This window comes from Idiotropiscis lumnitzeri, chromosome 5 (assembly GCF_059441095.1).
Source record: "Idiotropiscis lumnitzeri isolate Australia: NSW breed Sydney's pygmy pipehorse chromosome 5, RoL_Ilum_1.0, whole genome shotgun sequence".
NCBI classification, from domain to species: domain Eukaryota; kingdom Metazoa; phylum Chordata; class Actinopteri; order Syngnathiformes; family Syngnathidae; genus Idiotropiscis; species Idiotropiscis lumnitzeri.
Genome location: NC_142395.1, coordinates 16,201,392 through 16,220,589, shown reverse-complemented (window position 1 = coordinate 16,220,589; position 19,198 = coordinate 16,201,392). Strand labels below are relative to the sequence as shown.

The 19,198-nt window shown below is 38.9% G+C and overlaps 1 protein-coding gene across 4 annotated transcripts in view; it reads right to left on the bottom strand.

The window, feature by feature from the left end:
• Positions 1 to 19,198, bottom strand: part of ntrk3b (neurotrophic tyrosine kinase, receptor, type 3b) — a 191,433-nt gene that overhangs the window by 99,916 nt on the left and 72,319 nt on the right. For all 4 annotated transcript variants that reach the window (XM_088296412.1, XM_088296409.1, XM_088296411.1 and 1 more), the window contains one exon: positions 2,691 to 2,759. In XM_088296412.1, coding sequence (XP_088152538.1) covers positions 2,691 to 2,759 — 69 coding nt within the window. The remainder of the gene's footprint in view (positions 1 to 2,690; positions 2,760 to 19,198) is intronic.

Below are 19,198 nucleotides of genomic sequence, written 5' to 3'. Positions count from 1 at the left end.
TCATTGAAATGCAGATGCATTATCGCAAATAGACAGCATAACTCCATTAACTCCATTGCGTTGTCCACAATTATACAGTTTTAAAGTTCTGCAAATTATCTTTGTGAAACAAATAAAGATCTATGCGACTGTTAAGTAGCATGTGTTCACCATTAATGGGCACACAAATTCACATATTCTTCATTATAATAATTATTACTTAGTTAGAAATTATTTCCAGCAATACTTTATGTTATTTATATTGTATTCAGATAGTTAACAAAAAAAGGTACAATATTCGACTTTTTTCCCCCCTTTCCTTCCTTGGCTCATTGCAAAGATTTCTTAAAATAATTTTTAAAAATGCTTGAGAATACATTTGTTGGTACGCCTTAAACAGTATACATCAATGCACTAAATAAACAGGTTATTTAAATGGGCATACAGTATCTTGTCATTTTTTTTTAACATGACGATCAGCCCAGAAAATCCTGATTGTGAAAAGTCTACTAAATTTAACAAGATAAGAACTCAAGTAGGGAAAGCACTAAGGTAGAAAGGATCCGTTAAAATTTGTATATTTTTGTAGTATTTGTGTCTCTAACTTTGAGTTCTTTTTGACCAAGTATGTTCAAACTGCTATAAAAAATACCTTCAAGTGTCTAATAATAAATGCAACACAAAAAGAAAATGTGACTTGATCAGAAATAAAAGAAGTGAAATGTTATAATTAACCTCACGGTCTGGGTCAGTTGTAGTGTGAAATGTAAATTTGTGAAGGCCATGGTATTGACTTAAGAAATTGAAAGCTTTTGGTTCAAAACTGTTTTTTTCATTCAATAATGTTAGATTAATAGAAATATTGAAAAGTCGCCACTGCGCACTAGCGACAACGACCTAACTTCTTTTGGTGAAAGTTTATTTTCTGTTTCACCTTCTCAGAAGTCATAACTCATCTTCACTTCCAGTGCCATTTTGACAGGTGTGCCAGTTATTGTCGTTTGTGTCCTTTTCCTTTTTGTTTCAGGGAGTTTCTGTTTTCTGGCTTTTGGTAAGGGTCGAAAGTTCAAGTTAAGGTTCATTGTTGTGCTTCTTTGGGAGAGAGTGGTCCTTGATTCATAGATGGAGCTGAAGTTGGCTCAGGGTTTGACCTGGAGGATCAGTTACCTATTAAAGTGCAAATTCCAATTCCTCAAATGTGGCTGGATTGTATGGCCAATTGGTTTTCCCAGAAAAATCTGCTTTGTACTGTCAAATTTAGCTTGCGGTAAATTGTATAATTTTATCAAAGTTATAATTTACTGCAGGCAAGTTTGTTGAACCTGTCCGTGATTGCATTAGCAATGAGCTAGCTTGGCTTAGTGCTAACAGCAAAAACATTACTATGCACAATCTCAATGAAATATAGCTAACCAGACATAAAGCTAATATGATAGATGTTTGATGAGTTCAATTACAAAGCAGTCCTTGTAATGAAAAAAAGACAGGGTGAAAGGAACCCTCTTAGCTCTAAATGCCGTTTTCATTTTAAGTGTTACCACTGAACCGTGTTAAAACTGTTCCCGGTCTCCCCTACTAATTCTAATGATGAAATGCTAGCAGGTGGTATGCAATAATATACCAAGATATCAACCCGGATTAAAGAAAATTGCTGAGGTAAATCGGATAGGAAGAATTGTATAGCACACCACATTGTTGAGTACAAATGAGAATCCATCAAATGGTAACAAGGTGGCAGTTATCCTGCTCAAATATATGAGTAAGGTAGCAAACTAAGAAAGCCACTTGGTAAGTGATTTACATCAGGCGCTCTTTTTCTGTACTATTGTTGATCAAATGCTAGCAGTTGGTATGCCTAAGCCTGAGTGACGCTTGCCAGATAGTGAGCCAACACCTGATGTTGCAAAATGTCATCTACTAATAATCTAAAATGTCATTAAAAGTACTGGCGGAAATAACTAAGTGTGTAAAATGATCAGCTACAATAGTCCAAGTGGACAGCTGGTCAGACAGCAAACATTAAAAAAAAAAGTTTGTACTTTTCCAAACAGGAACAAAGAGGCACTGAGATGATGATGGAGTAACACCAGCAGGGGGTCCCGCTGGCTATTTGAATCCCACGCAGGAGCCACAAAGAAAAATAACTATCTACAAAAATGATAGGCCTACAGCCAAGTCCAAAATTATTCACACCCTGACGGTATGAATGTGGTATGAAACTGTGACCCGAGCTAACCACATATTTTCTTAATGAGTGCAAAAAAAATGAGGCCTCTATTTTAGGGAGGCATTTATTTAATCTCCATTGGACAACGGGATGACGGAGGCGCCTGTTAATAGCGGCTAACCGATGTAATTGAAGTGGAAATTACACATCACAGCATTTCCTAAACATGGCTGGTGGCTCGAATATTCATAACAAGCTTGAAAACGGGTTATTGGGGTTGGGCCACATGCTCATCAACCGTGCCTACCCTCTATTTAATTCTTTCCACTGTGTGTTAATTGAGTCAACAAATTGGTTCGTAAGATCGGCGTATTGCCTTCAGGTTCACTCTTTGTACGAGCACCCCAGACAAATTAGATGGTCAGTTCAACAAAGGCAGGGATTATACAGGAAAGAAAAGAATAAAAAAAACAAAACAATAACGTGAGCGGGAGAGCGGTGATAAATGGCTGTTAATAAGAAAAAGAAAGAAAAAGTGACTCACAGCTCAGCAAGTTGAAGGTGCTTGAAGAGCTGCCAGGACAGAGTGCTGAGAGGATTCTTTGACAGGTTTCTGCAAGGGAGAGAAGACGCAGAGACTAAAATGAGACAAATGGTGCATTTCATGACAGCAGTCCTTGAACACAACACAACCAAAAATATGCCCCATGTCGCCATGTTGTGCGTCACAACCGGCTCCATTTTGGTAGATTTCTAATTCCCGTTTCTAATTCCCATTGTCTTGCAGGACTCAGTAACTTTGTTTAGTTTTTTTGGACATTTCTAATGTCATTTAATTTCCCAATTAACATTATATCAGAGGTTGATTTTACTTTACACTTGAGCAACAGTTACTATTCTAATCCTATTGTAACACATGATTTAGTAGTCAATTGATATTTTCATTTATGTATAATTATTTGGGGATTGCTTTGAATTTATTATTTTTACCATGCTGCAATATTCTGTTGAGAGTATATGTATATTTATTACTGCCCTGCTTAAATATTTGTTACTTTTTCCAATTGGTTTTGTATGCATATGATGAACGCAGAGAGAGAGAGAGAGAGAGAGAGAGAGAGTGGGAGAGAGAGAGGGAGAGAGAGAGAGAGAGAGAGAGAGAGAGAGAGGGAGAGAGAGAGAGAGCGAAAGCAAGCGAGCCTGTTGATGCCAAATTAGACAGATGCAATAAAACACTCTGTGCTGTGAGCTCTGAGAGTTGATAGACAGTCCCGATAGCCAATCAGATCACGAGTTGGTGACAGTAAGATGCTCATTTGTGAGAGGGCAGCGCTATGCGGAATCAACAAATCCACGCGAGACAGTCTTACCTGGCGAGTATTAGCTTGCTTTTTTAACCCACAATGTCCAAATGAGGGAAAAGTGTAGATTTGATTGCAAGGCCATTTTCAAGACAGACCATTCAAGAGAAGCTCGCTCTCATGAGTCAAGGTTGTCCAACACCCCATAGTGTGTAAGCGTGCCACTGTATATTATTTCTCCAGCCGTGGTGTCATAAATGATGTTCTTAAGCGGGGTATTTATTCAAGTTGGACTAAGTAGGACTTCACTGAAGGCCTAGGTGTGTAATACATGGCCCGCCACTGATTTTTAAGGGTTACATTATGTTAGCTTAAGTTAGCGTCTCATCGTGGCTGCCGACTGGCTACGGATCTCATTCAGAAAGAGAATGGAAAAAACGTAGATACCAGTTGTACTTCATATCAACTGAGTTTGGCAGCCATGTTCTGTTTTTGTTTCCTCAAAATCCAATTGCGCATTTGCTCTATGGGGTCATTTTAATCGTTTTGCCTTGCTCTTGAATTACATTTCCACTCTCTTTCTCCCGTTCCATTTGCTGTATGATATCAATCTGCGACAAAATAAGAGCCCTTGGGGGGGAAACGCATCTGCAGGCTTCCGGATTAGAGAATGGAAATAAGCACTATTGATAGAGAAGAGAGCAAACTGAGACAACTCAATAAAAGAAAGTTGAAGGCTTTTTAAGTGGAATAATTCAATCCGCTGGGACGCCTCGGGCCATGTGGGGGAGAAGACGCAGAATTAGGAGGAGAAAAAAAAGGCGAGCGACCAGTCGTGGAAGTGCAATGTGTTTAAAAATGAATATGGGGCATCTGTCCGAGCGCTCGTCGAGATTTATGGCATCTCGGAGAGAGCGTCATAAAGCGCTGCAACAAATCCCATTATTAGCCCAGATGGCAGCACACAATTACACAGAAACAACTCAGAAATGCAGCAGGACACAAAGATCCCGAGACTGACAAAGTGCGCCACATTTTGAATTTTTGCTCTATGATCTTCACCGTTGATGGTTTGAGAATTTAGTTAGCGTCATCCACAATTGTAAGCTTCTTGTACAGTTTGTGTCTTCTATGGTTTGGACTTCCGCTTTTCGCGGTCTCGTTTTGGGTCTTCTGTGTTAATTACTTCTACAGTTTGTGTCTTCTACGGTTCAGGTTTTTATGGTTTGTGATGATCTTCTGTTTGGATCGTCTTGGACAGAATTGCAAGTTTTTTCGATGGTTTCACATCTTTTCTTATTTTGTTACTTTCCAGTTTTGTATGGTTTTCTTCTTTCGTTCATGTCTTTTTTTGGTTTGTGTCTTGGTTTGTACTGGTTCTTATAAGACACACGGACACAGCCACTGACTTTATATCATGCCACGTTTTCTACATGTGAATGCATGACACGCCACGCAAGCCCCCTCCCCACACACCCCATTGTAAACCCATTAAGGTTCTTCTTATGATCTCTTAGTTTGTAAATATTGTCCAGTACACAGTTGCAAGACAACAGTAACTTCTAATTTTACTTCCAGCTTTTTAGCTAACTTCATTATTTTCAAGCCATGTGACAACTTACCTGCTGTCTTTTAACCACTTTGAAAAGCTGGTTTTCATGCCTGCATAATCGTTCTCTTTCTTTTTCGGTTTGTGCCCCTGAGCAGTGAGCACATTCAATTTTGCCTCTCCATCTTTAGCATCATCAGACGTTTGAATTGTAAACACTCGTCGCTCGCGTGCTCGAGGGCGCGCGCACTGGACTCCGTCGTCAGTGTCTTTGTGTGCGCGCAGCGCGCACGAGGAAGGGGCGCGCCTGTCACAGTCACGGAGCAGTGGGGCGTGCCTCTATGCGTATTAGTGATTAGATCAAACCATACCCATGAACAAAGAGTTGTTGAATACATAAAATGGCCGCACAAAAATTATTTTTCTCCCATCGCTTTAGTACGCCATGTTCCTTCTTCTGCTGAATATCAACGCGAGAGCCAAAATACCAGCTAGCTGCCATGTTACGCTAATTAGCCGAGGCTGTGGTAGCAGGCGGCAAGACCCGGCGGAATAGTTGCCAAACAGAATTATTAAAGCGGCAGAGTGGAAGTGTGTGCAAACAGCAGGTTGAGTTAAGCATTCACTTTGTGGGTCCGCGTCACTGTCCTCAATATTAACACCTAGTTGCAGCTGTTGTTTTTTATATTTCAACAAGAATGTATTATGTCACTCTCAAATGAGTACAGTGAAGCCCTGCCTAATTGCAGCTCCTTATTCTCTAATTAAACTATTTGCCTCTGGTTGTGTGCGTGTGGAACCTATACCCACCGATTAACTGGAAACACTTAATTTGGGATCTTTCTGTAAAGCCCAAAGAGGCAACGATATGCCACGAAACCCTAGCTAATAGGGAAGCAGCAGTTGGTGTCAAGGATATATGTTAAAGTGATGAATCATAATAGTTCTCAGATCTTTGTAAATTGGACAGCAGCTAATTTCATCCGGCGTTGATAGCGGAAGTTACAGAGAGTACCTAGAGTTTATGTATTTATTTTTACTCGTCTGACTGGCTTAATAAGCGTGATTCATTTTTTCAAAAATCAAATCTGTTGGTCATTTATTTTAGGGATGCATAGGAGGTTTTTAAAATGATAAAGTGTTTTCGGATGATAGTGAATGCTATATTTATAGTTGAATCTATTAAAATATGCAATTCCTAACATTTGGAAGGGGGTTTCCCAGCGAATAGTAATAATCAAAGTTTTACTGTACTATCGTTTTATGAGACCATGTGTCACTTTTTTTGTCAATAGATTAATTTTCTGTGCTAATTTTCTCAATTCAAAAATCAATATATCAACCCTCTCCGCCCAAGCATTTGGCCTTCATCACCTTCCATCTTTTGGCATTCTGGCAACGCTAACGAATCTGCCACTGATTTGTTTATATATTTACTAATTCACTTAGACCCTCCGCCTCCACTTCCCTCAGCGACTCCCCCCAATCCAATTTCAGATGACATTTCTCGTGGAGATGCAAGGGATGACCTTTGAAGACGCCATGCTTCCCGACAGAGACGTGAAGAAGGAGAGGGCTTAAAAAAAGAAAAAAAAAACAACAACAACAAAATCGCAGCGCTTCACACATGGCCATGGGCCCAAGGAGGAGTGCGGCTCGTCAGTTAATTGAATTTGTATGTAGACGAGCAGTGGACCGCTTACATGCCAACCGTTTTCGTAATTGTTTGCGACAGCATTAATTAGTTCATGTCTGGTTTGTGGCATGGTTAAGACAACTGATAAAAATCTATTTGTAGATGAGTGTGAGTCATATACAGTAGATGAAACAGTGTGAACATTTCAATGGAGACTGAGGTGATTATAGAAGATACCATGGAAGACGGGAAATAGAAAAAATAAACGTAGAGACAACGCTCAAGGGGATTGCGGATGGCACTTTTTCAACCGCACTCATCCGCTATCGGTGGTGCCACGCATGCATCCAGAAGCAAAAAAAAAAAAAAACAGTTAATTACATTCTCCGGTCAAATGATTTAAAAACGGCAGCGCTGTGTAAATTTGTCAAGCAGCCAAATATTTACGGGATAAATTTGAACGTACTGCATGTTTTATTAACCAAAGACAGACTTGTTACTCTTCATTTAATCGATGAGTTGTAATGCTTCCGGGCGCTTATCCAAATATAAAGATATGACATCATAAACAAGGTCTAATTTTATTTTTGCTTCACGTTAGCAAGTGAGATCTTGCTGACTTCAGATTGGTAACCTTTTATTGTTTTATACATGTATGTTTTATTTAGATTAAGTTGCGTGATTAGCTGCAGTCCATGTTTCCATATCATGTTTCATGGAATGAAAAAATATGTAGGAAGTGGTAAAGCCATTTGTTTGCATTAATGTTATTATCCGATTTACGGTAGAGTATATACTTATAAATCATTACATCACACCTGTGCGGCAAAATTATGTTGTCATGGTGAACGCCTCCCATTCGGCATGTCAAAGTATTTAGTAAATTTATACCTGTAGTTGTAGTAGATAAACTGCCTTTCATATGCCTTTTTAGTAGCCTATAATGCATGATAAATCCAATATTGTTTGTTGAAAACTACATTACAAAAGCAAGTTTAATTGCAATCGCAAATTTTAGAGGGGAAAAAAATATTTTTTTATTTCATCCACTTTTCAGCTTTAGAAGAAACTATTGAAGACGCAAACTATTTGAAAAAAAAAAACTTAAAAAAGAAAAAAAATAGAAGATGTGAAGAATGCAAACGACATGAAACAAAGAACACGCTAATCATAGAAGTTCCGAAAGCACACAAGAAGATAGCTACAAAAAGAGCCACAACAAAATGACATCTTCAACTTTTATGATTCGGCTTTTATTTTGTTATTTTTTTACTTTTTGCTCTTGCAAGTGCACATTGGATGAACCCTCTGAAATGGTCCACTTTGACAAATTTAGTTTAACAATCTACATTTTGTACACCAGGAGCATATGGACGACAACTAGCTAGTCAGCGAAAGAAGCTCAATTAGCTTCACTTTACGGTTTTAAGACAGTTTTCCCCCTGGATTGCACTTAATTGTTTGTGCAAGCGCCAAAGTGTAGATTTTTAAGAGAGCATGTTTTATGGGTTTTTACAGTATATATGACAAGTCTGTATTTAGAGTTGAGCTTGCGTTGTGCCGCTACCTGCCCGACAGCAGCAGAATACAGTATTACATTTTTGCCACAGAAGAGATATAATCTCATCTCATGTGATATTTCCCATTTTACAGTATGAAATAGCAGAAAAGTGTATTTTCATCAGTTCAGAAATGAACTTAAAGCACATGGGAAGGTTAAAATTATACAAGAAAAATTTTTTAGCGGGTGTTTCTGGAATAAATCCCCAGCAATGAGCGGGGGTTCACTCTAAAATAAAAAAAAAAAATGTAAAATTCCAACGTCACACAGCGGAAAATTCCCACGTCTTATTTCATGTTTTTTATCCCGGGAATCTCACGGCCTGCTGGATTAACGTGCAGCTGTCTCTGTTGGGGCCTGCCCACCCTCGCCACGCACGCTGCCCCGATGAGCACGCTAATAGAGTACAGAAAGTATGCTCTCTGTGTCACAGCCTTCAAAATACTGTTTTTAATTCATATTTGAAGACAGTTTTCTTGAACTTTGAGAACATCTCAGCGAGAATAAAAAGGATTGACCTCACGTGTGTGTTTTGCTGGAAAGTGGCCAATAATCAAACTGGAGTTCTGTTTACACCCTATGACAGAAGGTGAAGATTGCATCTTTGGAGTGATTTTAGGAGTACGTAAAAGCACACTTATAAAGGTGACTTTTGTCCTTTTTGACACAATGAACATATATTGTAAATGATAAGAGGATCCACTATACTGAGACGCTCCTGTATTTGTGTGATCATATATGAAGGGGCATAAAAAACAGTAAACATGCTTCCCCAGGTGCCTCGGCGAGCTGAGATTTAAGGCAGCGGGCAGTGAGTGGAATTCATTGCATCCGGCACAAACATCAAAGAGCAACGCTTCATTATGATCATTGCAGTCGTGCAGGTAGGAAAAGCCGGTTGCTTGCTTGGTTGTTTGGTTTTCTCTGGGGAAAGTGACGATATAAATAGTCAATTCTCTAATCTTGGGGAAAACATATTAAATCTGACGACAGCAAGAGCTTTTCATCTGCTTCTAGAGCTTCTTCACATCCAAAAGTGGATTACACTTGACGACAACGTCCTTGAGCGTAGAAGATGTGACCTTGCTGCTCACATGAGCAACACAGTAAACACAATGGCATATTAGGAAGGATGAAAATGAAACTACTTTGAAGTCCAGAGGTCTGTCATTAAGTATTTTTAGAGTGTTAGCGTGTCCTTTCACAACCAGGACCGATCCCGCATATTCATATCATACGATAAATTGCTATGATTCATTCGCCAGTTACAGTTACAAAAATATTTAAATATTTTCTGAGTGTTTAGATTCCAACAATGCCCGATATGTTTTGTTTATTTTTTTTAAAAAGTAGGCCCGCTAGCCTGTGTATTTCACTGAGCAGCGCAGGTTTGTGAGTGTGCGCCAATGTTGTTTGTTCTTCAGTGTTCCGGCCGTTCTTTGAAACCCCAATTAAGGTTGGTGGAATAAATGCAAAAACAAACTGTCGCATCCTGCGCTGTCATCCTTCACAGTCGGCGGGGAAAACAACAGGGCAAGAACCTCCAAGTGCGGATGTTAACGAGCAGCCAGCCGCCTAATGAAAATTGTCTTCAATCTAATGAGAGACACGAGCGGTCGCCGCTAGACTCGCCAACCTTTTTATCCACTGTTCTGATTGCATTTGCTCGTCGGACCGTTTTTAGATGCCGGAGAGCTGCCAGAGAGCCGCTCTGGCCACAGCCGCCGTCGCTTTATGAAATGCCTCTTGGTGGAATCAATAACAATGTTAGACTTGATTAAAACACCAATAAGGACCCCCGCAAAGATTTTACCCATCGGACCGCCATCATGCAGCAGGCGCTTAGTTTGGATCTTTGTTTGTTTTGCTTTTTTTGTGATTTTTTTTTTTTTTCGGAGAGAAGCGAGTGAGTGAGTCGTTGGAGCATGATGATTGTGTTTGCATGTGGCCTGAATTGTTTGCATTCTTCCTGAAGGGAAACAACACGCTTGTGCAGGTTGAAATGCAAAATCCCAGAGAAGTCTTCTTTGTTTGTTTGTAAGCATTCTGACGCTGCCAATTTGGTTATTGGTAATGTGGTGGTTCACATAACTGTTATGATCAAGTTAATGATTGCGTATACTGTAGGTATGCATTACTATACTACTTACTGTCATCTAACCTAATCCTTGATTAAAACCATTCTTCGAAATCTTAAATAGTTTGAAGCTCCAAAAGTCTTGAAACAAGTGATAGATCGATTTTTTTCAAGGCAGATACCGATTAATTGTGGACAAGCTGGTATATGTGTAACCAATATTTGGAGCTGATATTAATTAGCAGTAAAAGAGAAAATATTGGTGTCAAAATAAAAAAAATAAAATAAAATAAATGCAAAAGACCTACTCTCACATTTTTGTTGAAATAATAAATAAATAAAACATGATTTTATTTAAATAAATAAAATAGTTGTAACAGAGAATAGGCTGTTGTCTTTAAATTCTAAAGAAAGAAAAAAATGCAGGGAGCTCCCAGCGTTATCAGCATGTCTTAAATGTAATGATAATCTAAACAAGTAAAATGCTCCCTAAAGTTTTTGACAATTTAAAACAAAGAATAAAGTAAATTGCCAGTGGCAGCAGCATCTCTTCTATAGTTAAAAATTTAAATAAGGCGAGGCACGTTTCATTTGAACAGCATTTGTCATGTACAAGACAATTTGAATTACTTGACATAAAACATTAAAGTGTTATAGAAAAAAAATTAAAACATTGCAAAAATCTCAACGAATAAAATAACGAAAAAAATGAATAAATAGTTCCCTGAATTTAACACAATCGTAAATTCATCTCTTATCGGCCTTCAGATTTTAAAAAAAGGCAGATGCTGATATTCGTCAAAATGCAGAATATTGGCGCCGATAATTGGCCCGGCCGATAAGTGGTCTAAACCGGAGCGCCCTTGTACAGGAGTTGAAAATAATCTAAACATCTCTCAATATGACGTGATGCAGTTTTACAAGCACAATTACTATACAAACGCAGTAATCTTCAATTTCTTTTCTGATACGCCTCTTGGAGTGGCGCTCATCTGATCTCGTTCATATTAGTAACATTATTAGACTAACATTGCGGTCACCCTACATCTGTTAAGCATCCTGTACTTCCTCCCAGCAATCCAAAAATCCTCCACATGAGACGACAGCTGGGCTGGAGTGCAACTGTGACTCTCTGCTGTGCCACTATGTACCCCGCAACACACACACATACACGCGCACACACTGAGTCCCAAGGAGAGGATTTAACACTGCTACAGTTAATTAAAACAGGACGAGGCATCCACATGCCCGTGCAGTGTGCCACACGTACTGTTTCCAGCTGCAATGAGATGTGATGAAGACGAGCTGGCAAAAAGAATTTTCATTTTCATTATCAAGTAGACAGTACTTGTTGATGAAAGGTGATCATTTTGAAGAGTCCGTTAACGATGAGGAGGTGAACATTCCAAATTGGGACAATTTCAGCCGGTCTTTCAAGAGGTCATTGCTCAATGCCAAAGCACAAAACAAGAAAATTTGTTTTACTGATTGCACAGACATTTCAAGCAATGCTCGCACTTCTGAACTGTGAGACCACGTGCTAACCAGTAATCCAATATGGCGGCCATTTTTTATTATTCATTTTTTAAATTGGTTTCGGATTGTAGACAAGGCTTGAAATATGCAGAATTTGCATTTTTCACTTCAATCAAACAGTGAAACGCAAAATTGTGAATGGTTGCTTATGTGTCAAAATGCCAAATGTAGTGGAAATGACTGAACACTAACTTGTTACGTTACGTGAAAACAGTCCTATTGCTGCATTTATTTAAAAGTTGCTAATGATGGTGATGCTTGAAGAGCATTTTTTGAAGGTTCTTCTTAAAAAGTTTGAGAAAGACTGATATCAAGGATGAAACTGGCAAAAAGCAAACTTGTGGTACCTTTGTGAGTCATAACAAAGTGAGTTTTTAATATCAGCTAATCATCAAATGTAATTTTATACTAATTTTAACGATGTTAAAAAAAATACTCCTCAATTATAGCTCAAATCTTTTCAAACTGGGCCATTGCATCGTAGACAATTAAAAAGAACGATTGATTTTTTTTTCTACCTTGCTGGAGCTCACATACACTTTTTTTTTTTAAATACGATCAAATACAATCAAGCCAGCTAATGTCAAACAAACACACACTCACACACACACCAAAAAACAAATCCTCTCTTTCGAAGCCTCAGCAGCACGGACATAAAGAGCCCGCGAGGTTTGTTCATCTCATGAATTGTTTACAGCATCGCCAGACGCTCTCTCTCGCTCTCGCTTGCTCTCTTTCTTGTTGTTTTATTGTGTTACGGTGAGATGAATTCATGCTCCGGCTGCTGAGGGGCTGCGGTGAAAATGTAATTCCTGTGTCGCATCAGCGCTGTGCCTTTATTAATTTCACAAGGCTGCTGCGTCGTTTAGCCTCATCACCGAGTGTGCGTTGGTTACTGTGGCAACTAAATCTCAAGCTTTTTAATGAAAAACGCGCAAGGTCGGCCGTAAATTAGATGGTCCTGGTTATCTTTTGGAGAAAAAGAATACAAAACAAAAACATAAAACAAAAAAAAGGGGTTTTGAAGGACGCTGAGTTTCCGTCCATTTACCTCAAGGAAACATTTTTCCCTCCCTAGCCCCCTCATAAACATTACGGCAATTAAACATGACTATCATTTTCAAACATAAACACCATGGGGAACAGTTTTTTTTTTAACATTTTAATGTGTTGTATGCTGTTTTAAAGTAACAATAATTGAAATCAATTTTATATCTATCCATCATCGCTAATTGATTTGCACTGTTTCCACTAACAACATGGACGCAAACAGAAAGAAGCTCTCGCAGTGACATTTTTTTTTCCCAACTGAATGATGTCGTTGCTATATTAAACAACATTCCTGACTTCTCTCGCGACTATTTTCAGAAAAAGCGACGAGAGGATTTAATTCAAGCTAAGAAACAAACAACTCGAGTGGAATCGTGGAAGGTGATCACGGCGTCCATTGCACTCAACATTACCAAAAGATATGGTGTCCAATTATACTTTTCAAAAGATGATTTCTTTCCGCATTGAACTTGAGAAAATGTACTTCCAAATCGCAAATATTCTGCAAAAGTCGCTTTGCCTCACTTGAATAGCTCAACATGAGAAAAGAGTGGAAGAATGTTGCACACATCCGTCGTCATGTCAGAAATATCGGAATTAATAAAAAGGAATTATTTTGCGTAATGTTTTATTGGTGGCCCTGTATGTAGGAATGCATTTTTTCTAAAATGCTAAAACATAACATTTAAGTGAATTGATTCATTCAAATCCGTTCATCAAAAAGAATAGTTCAAAAGCTTCATTCACCGAATCATCACCCCCCCCCAAAAAAAAAACAGGAAATGACATCACGTTCGCTCACTGAATCGTTCGTGAAGGCCAATAGCGTGGCAGTACGTTCAGTAAAAGCCTTATGAAGCTGGCTGCTGATTGGCCGTTCACGAAGGTTGACGACATGAGCTCAAATGAACTGAGAAAAGAACGAATCACTTTAGGAAGTGATCCATTCACTGACGTTCACTAAAAAGATTCCTTCTTTTTGAATGAATCGTTCGAGAACGACCCGACACTACTACAAAATTTGCGCACCACAATTTGAGAAGCACTGCTTTCAAATATAGTGACCCGCGTGTTGAGTGAAGCGCTTTTTAACAACCTGTCGCTTGGCACGTTGACTATTTCCATTTCATTAAAGGGGAGAGGAAAAAAAAGAACTTGAAGAGTTTCTCCTTGACAGGCCTCAAGGACATACAAGCGTTTCAACAGCCTCACTTATAGGCTGCCCCGGCATGCAAATTTATGGAAATGCAGGTAAGGTTGGCGGAATGAAGATTTACCATCCAGGCATCTTCACATAATGCCTTGTTATCTTCAAGCGATGGTCCGCCGCCCACGTCGTGACAGCATTGGCGGCAGCGTAACAAAGACATATGAGAGGGTCCAGGTTAGCGTTGGGGGTGTGTGTGTGTGTGTATGTGTGTGTGTGTATGTGAAAGGGGGGGTACTAGGCAGATGGGTTAAAGGTGATAGATGAGTGACGTAATTAAATAAAACGTCAAAACTGTCGTCACAGTAGTAGCAGAGGGGGAAGACTAAGGCAGCTGAGGCAAATTGTTTCGAGTTTTTTTTTTTTTTTACTGAAAATTCAGGCCTCAAAGCCAGTTTCACTTGGCAAAGTGACATTTTGAAGACGTCAATTGTTAGCCAGTTTAACCTGACAATGTGGAATTTTGAAGGCACCGCGAGTATACGCACCAAAACGTCTCAAGGTCTCTTGCCTGAAAAGACACAGGAGGGCTGTCATTTTTTTGTTTCAAGCAACCACCCAAGAAAAAAAAAAATTTGCAGCGATTTTGCCCCTCATTTTGCAACATTAAATTTTACAGTCAGGTCAATTATGGGTACGCCCACAAAAAAAGGCGCAATCATTTTGCTTTCCTGAACTAGAATATGGAAGTATACAAAGCACTTCATCATACTGCATGCTCTCTTCTCGTCTGTATAAAGACTGTTTTATACAACAGATGGTCTAGAAACAATTGCAAAAAATGCGGCCAAAGACAGAAGACGAGCGCACTTACACTTACAAGTCCAATAGGTGACGATGGATTAAAAAAAAAAGGAAAAAGTTTTTTGGCAGATTCACATCAAAATGTCATGTTTTTCTTTCATGTCATCAGTTGAGTCATTTTTAAATTATGCTAACAAACTAGCAAATGTTGCTGTAAACAAAACATTTTGTTTTGTGGAATGTCATAGCAGAACAATCAGAACGTTAATGTAACGCCAAAAATGATGTCGTTCATAATTATAAAAAAAGACTTTCAAATCAGTCAGTTTTAAACGGAATATCCTTTTTTTGACCATTTTAAAGGGCAGGGCGAAAACGAAGACAATTTAACACGCAAAGAAATGACAGGTAACAGTTATATCCAGATGTTCCTCACTCCAAATAATCATTTTATTCATGAAACATGTCCTGCGCTCTCTCTCTGTGCAAATACAAGCAGAAGATTGGCGAGACGTTGACGCCGTAACGCGTGGGCACAGCTGGCAGCCTCTCGAGGCGGCGAGCCAGCGCAGCTGCACGTGAGCCGCATGACAATGACGCGGTCGCGCCAGAACAACTTCCCGTTTCGGCGAGTCGACGTCGCGACAGTTCCGTGCATGCTGGGACACAAACAAGCGCGACTGAATTCAGAACATGAAAAATAGCCGAGGCAATTCCGTCTCGCTACCAGCCTGTGGCAGCCCACATCAAGGATGGCAACTTAAATGTAGGAGGAAGGGGGAGCACATGGGGGGGGGGCACATAGGACCACACGATTCCTAACCAGATGTATGAAAAAATGCTGTTTTAAATCTAGACACAATCTGTGCATATATGCAAAATATGTGCTCTTATTACATTTTATTTTTGATGCAATTTTCAACACATGCATAAAAGATCCACCATTCGAACCAAACAACAAAGAGTAACAAAATTACCACTGACTGTATGTTTTTTCCAGTGCGAAGCAAACTTTTTCATTGAAATGAAAACGACTGAACAAGAAATCAACATTAAGTGCAAGAGGTAATTTTGTAAAATAATAAAAAAAACTCACTGAAAAATGTTGTTTTAAAGTGCAGTCTTGTCACTGCATATCATCCCTTAATATGCAAAAAAAAAAACGAAAAAAAGGCTTACTCATGTCGTACAGGACCCAGGCGAAGCGCAACTAAGGCAAGTCTGCTATCTAGTGCTGAGTGATGATATTACAACTTAAAACGACAGTCGCCCACTGTAGAACCGCAGTTCAGCAACCGCAGAATTGCATATTTACCATTTTTTTCCCTGGTCTTATTTTTTTTTAAATATATTAAATACTTTGTATTTTTCCACAATTATTTCCACAGTTTCTCTCTTTTTCTGTGGGAGAAATACTTTGAATGTTTATTAACATTTTTTTCAAGAATTATTTTCCATTACACAATAGATTTTTGGAGTGGGGGTGTTTGCATTAATCAAGGGGCCACTTTGGCGTTTGGTCGCAGGACGTCACCAGATGCCCATCCTCGTTTTAGATCATTATAGAAAGAGTGCAAAAAACATGAATAGGTGAGTTTCACAATGAGTAAAATCCACAGAAAAAGTGGATTTGTGAAGAGCGAATCACGAACAGGCAGAGGTTCTCTGTATATTATCAAAGTGTTTTAATAGAGACAATTATAAAGTGTCGTCAGGAACCAAGTCCCGAAGTGGATTCCTAAAATTCATGAGTGATGGTCAGTTGGACACCCCCCTTAAAACTATTTATCATGGTTGCTTTTAAAAATGCAATACAATATATGTCTGTCAACATGAAATGTTATGTAATGTAATGGAAATGGTACTATATATTTTGAAGCTTCCCTGTAACATTTGCGGCCTAAGAAAAACACTTTAGAGGCCAACGATACAATAATTTTCATTCAGTCATTTTTTTATCTCCACAAAAAAAGGACCGGTACTTCACAACTATGAATAAAACCGCTCGTTTCTCTGGCTGATGTTCTGCCAATGACAGGATGTTTGTCAAGATGCTAGACTTTTTTAAATTACAGAATTAAAGCCATGCACGTAGCTCCAAACTTTTTTATTTACATAATGTCAAGACTCTTGTGTTGTGACAGCAACCTGTTACCAATGTGAAGCAAACCAATCAAGCACTCAGAGGAACTAAAGGATTATCATAAATGACTTGTCAAAACACATACACAAACACACACAAAATATGCTCCTTTTTCCGTTTGAAAATAGCGCCACACTTAATTAAAATGTCATTAGGACTACCCAGGTTCATTTGTGCCCATTTTTCAGCAAATGTGGGAATGCGTCAGGGGACACACAACGCACAAGACCTCTGGGAGTCTCCAACTAAAAAAAAAATCAGTCATTGCTAATGCCACTCTTCATTTAATAATACCAAACATCATCAACAACAATACCTTATCCACGTGTGTATATATATATATATATATCTATATATATATATATATTTTTTTTTTTTAAAGATGATTTTTTTTCCCAGGGTCAAACACATGATATACTTCAAATTCAATTTACGAACCCGAGAATTCACACTCCAAATGGCATCTCCAATCCAAAGTGGCCAACTTCTTCTTTAATTCCGGGCATGGGTCCTTAAGACTTTCTTTGAAAATAAACGTGTCCACCGAAAATTGTATGAGTGGCTATATTTTTTTTCCCTCAATTTCCAGGGGACGCCTCAAAGCGAGTTTTGACACCTTTTATGAAGTGCTTACGCACTAACAATCAGTAATTAGTCACACATTGTATAAGGAACGATAAGCAAGGTGTCATGGAAGGTTTTCTAACTGCGAGCAAAGCAACAACGTGTCAGACAAACAACAGCTTGCGAATCAAAGTGCGGCGGCTTCCGGATGCCGACGGCAGCCCGCCAGGCCCTTTGGAGCCTGTTGGAATCTCTGACAACGGCGATGGGAGCAGGTTGCGACGCAGCAACCGCCTCGCAGCCGTCAAGGTGTTTCGACAGAACAACACCTGCTCGGCTTGGGCCTGGACGACTGCCATTGCCGCATGCCTCTTTTCCAACACGTCCCGCTGTTCACCGCTGCTGTCGCTGCCTCGTTTTGATGGCGCCAGGCTGAGAATAAACGAGCTGACCGTCGGCCGCTCTCAAACTGGCATCGAGCCTGGCGCTCCCTGCCATGGTGGCGCTGCGTGAAGCTACCTTTACTCCTCCCCCACCTCCCTCCTTCAGGCCTGCCAGCTCATCATTGTCAGATGTGGGGGGGAGTAGAGGTTAGCAATCAGAAGAAGACCTGGCGGCCCAGAAAGTGACGGGTGAGCTGGATGTCACGCAACATGTTGCTGTGAGTCAATGACTTGTCAACACTAATGAAAGCTCCCTCATGAAGCCAAACCACCCACAGTACAGAAAATAATATATAAAATATTGATGTGACATCAAATTAAAATCATTGACATTCAAAATGCACTAAATGTCATTGTTTTGTGTTGATATTTCCGAACCTCAAACACACAAAAATGAAAGTATATTAAAATCCGAGCAACCTTTGTGTGCACCAAGGCTCTTTTTTGTTTCAGTTGTATATTAATTTGAAAATGTTATTGGATTTAAATGGGTATTTTTTCAGCACACAATAGTATGAGATTTTGATTTTTGTGTCATTTAAAAAACTTTTTGGGGAAAATCTTTATTTTATCTATTTATTTCCGGTGTATTTACAGCTCGTCATATTGTGCTAGTGGAGCATTTGAGTTTCGAGACAGAAAAAGAGAGATAGTTAAAAAATGCATACATGATTAAATTCTAAAATACCAAAATGAGTGGATTTTTTTTTTCCGCTTAATTCATATATAATGTGTTTAGACCAGGAGAGTATTTTTTCATATTTTCTTTCAGAAGCAACCTTTAATTTGACATTTGCTTTACTATTTATATTACATTGTATTTATTAAATTTCAATAAGTGACTTTGTTACAAAATATATACAACATTTATGTTGACTAAATGTCTTCTTCAGTAATTGATTAAAAAAAAGTCACATAATTTTATTCTGTTGTTTAAATACACTATCAAGTTAATCTGATAACTTCATATCTGGAACCACATCATTTTTTTTTTCATACCAAATGTAAAATCAGGTCAATGTCGACAAACCAGTAAGACGCCTCTGGCAATACCCACGAATACTTTTTTTTTTTTTACTGCTTATCCAAACAAGTTTTCCCTCCGCTTGTCTACATTACAAACTTTTTGAATATGCACTTAACTCTCAAACCCTTAAGAAAAATGAAAAGACCCTGGCTTGAGATTTCTACTTAAGGTCACTTTTTATTGAGCGAAAGGAGTTTGCCAGACAACTATTTGA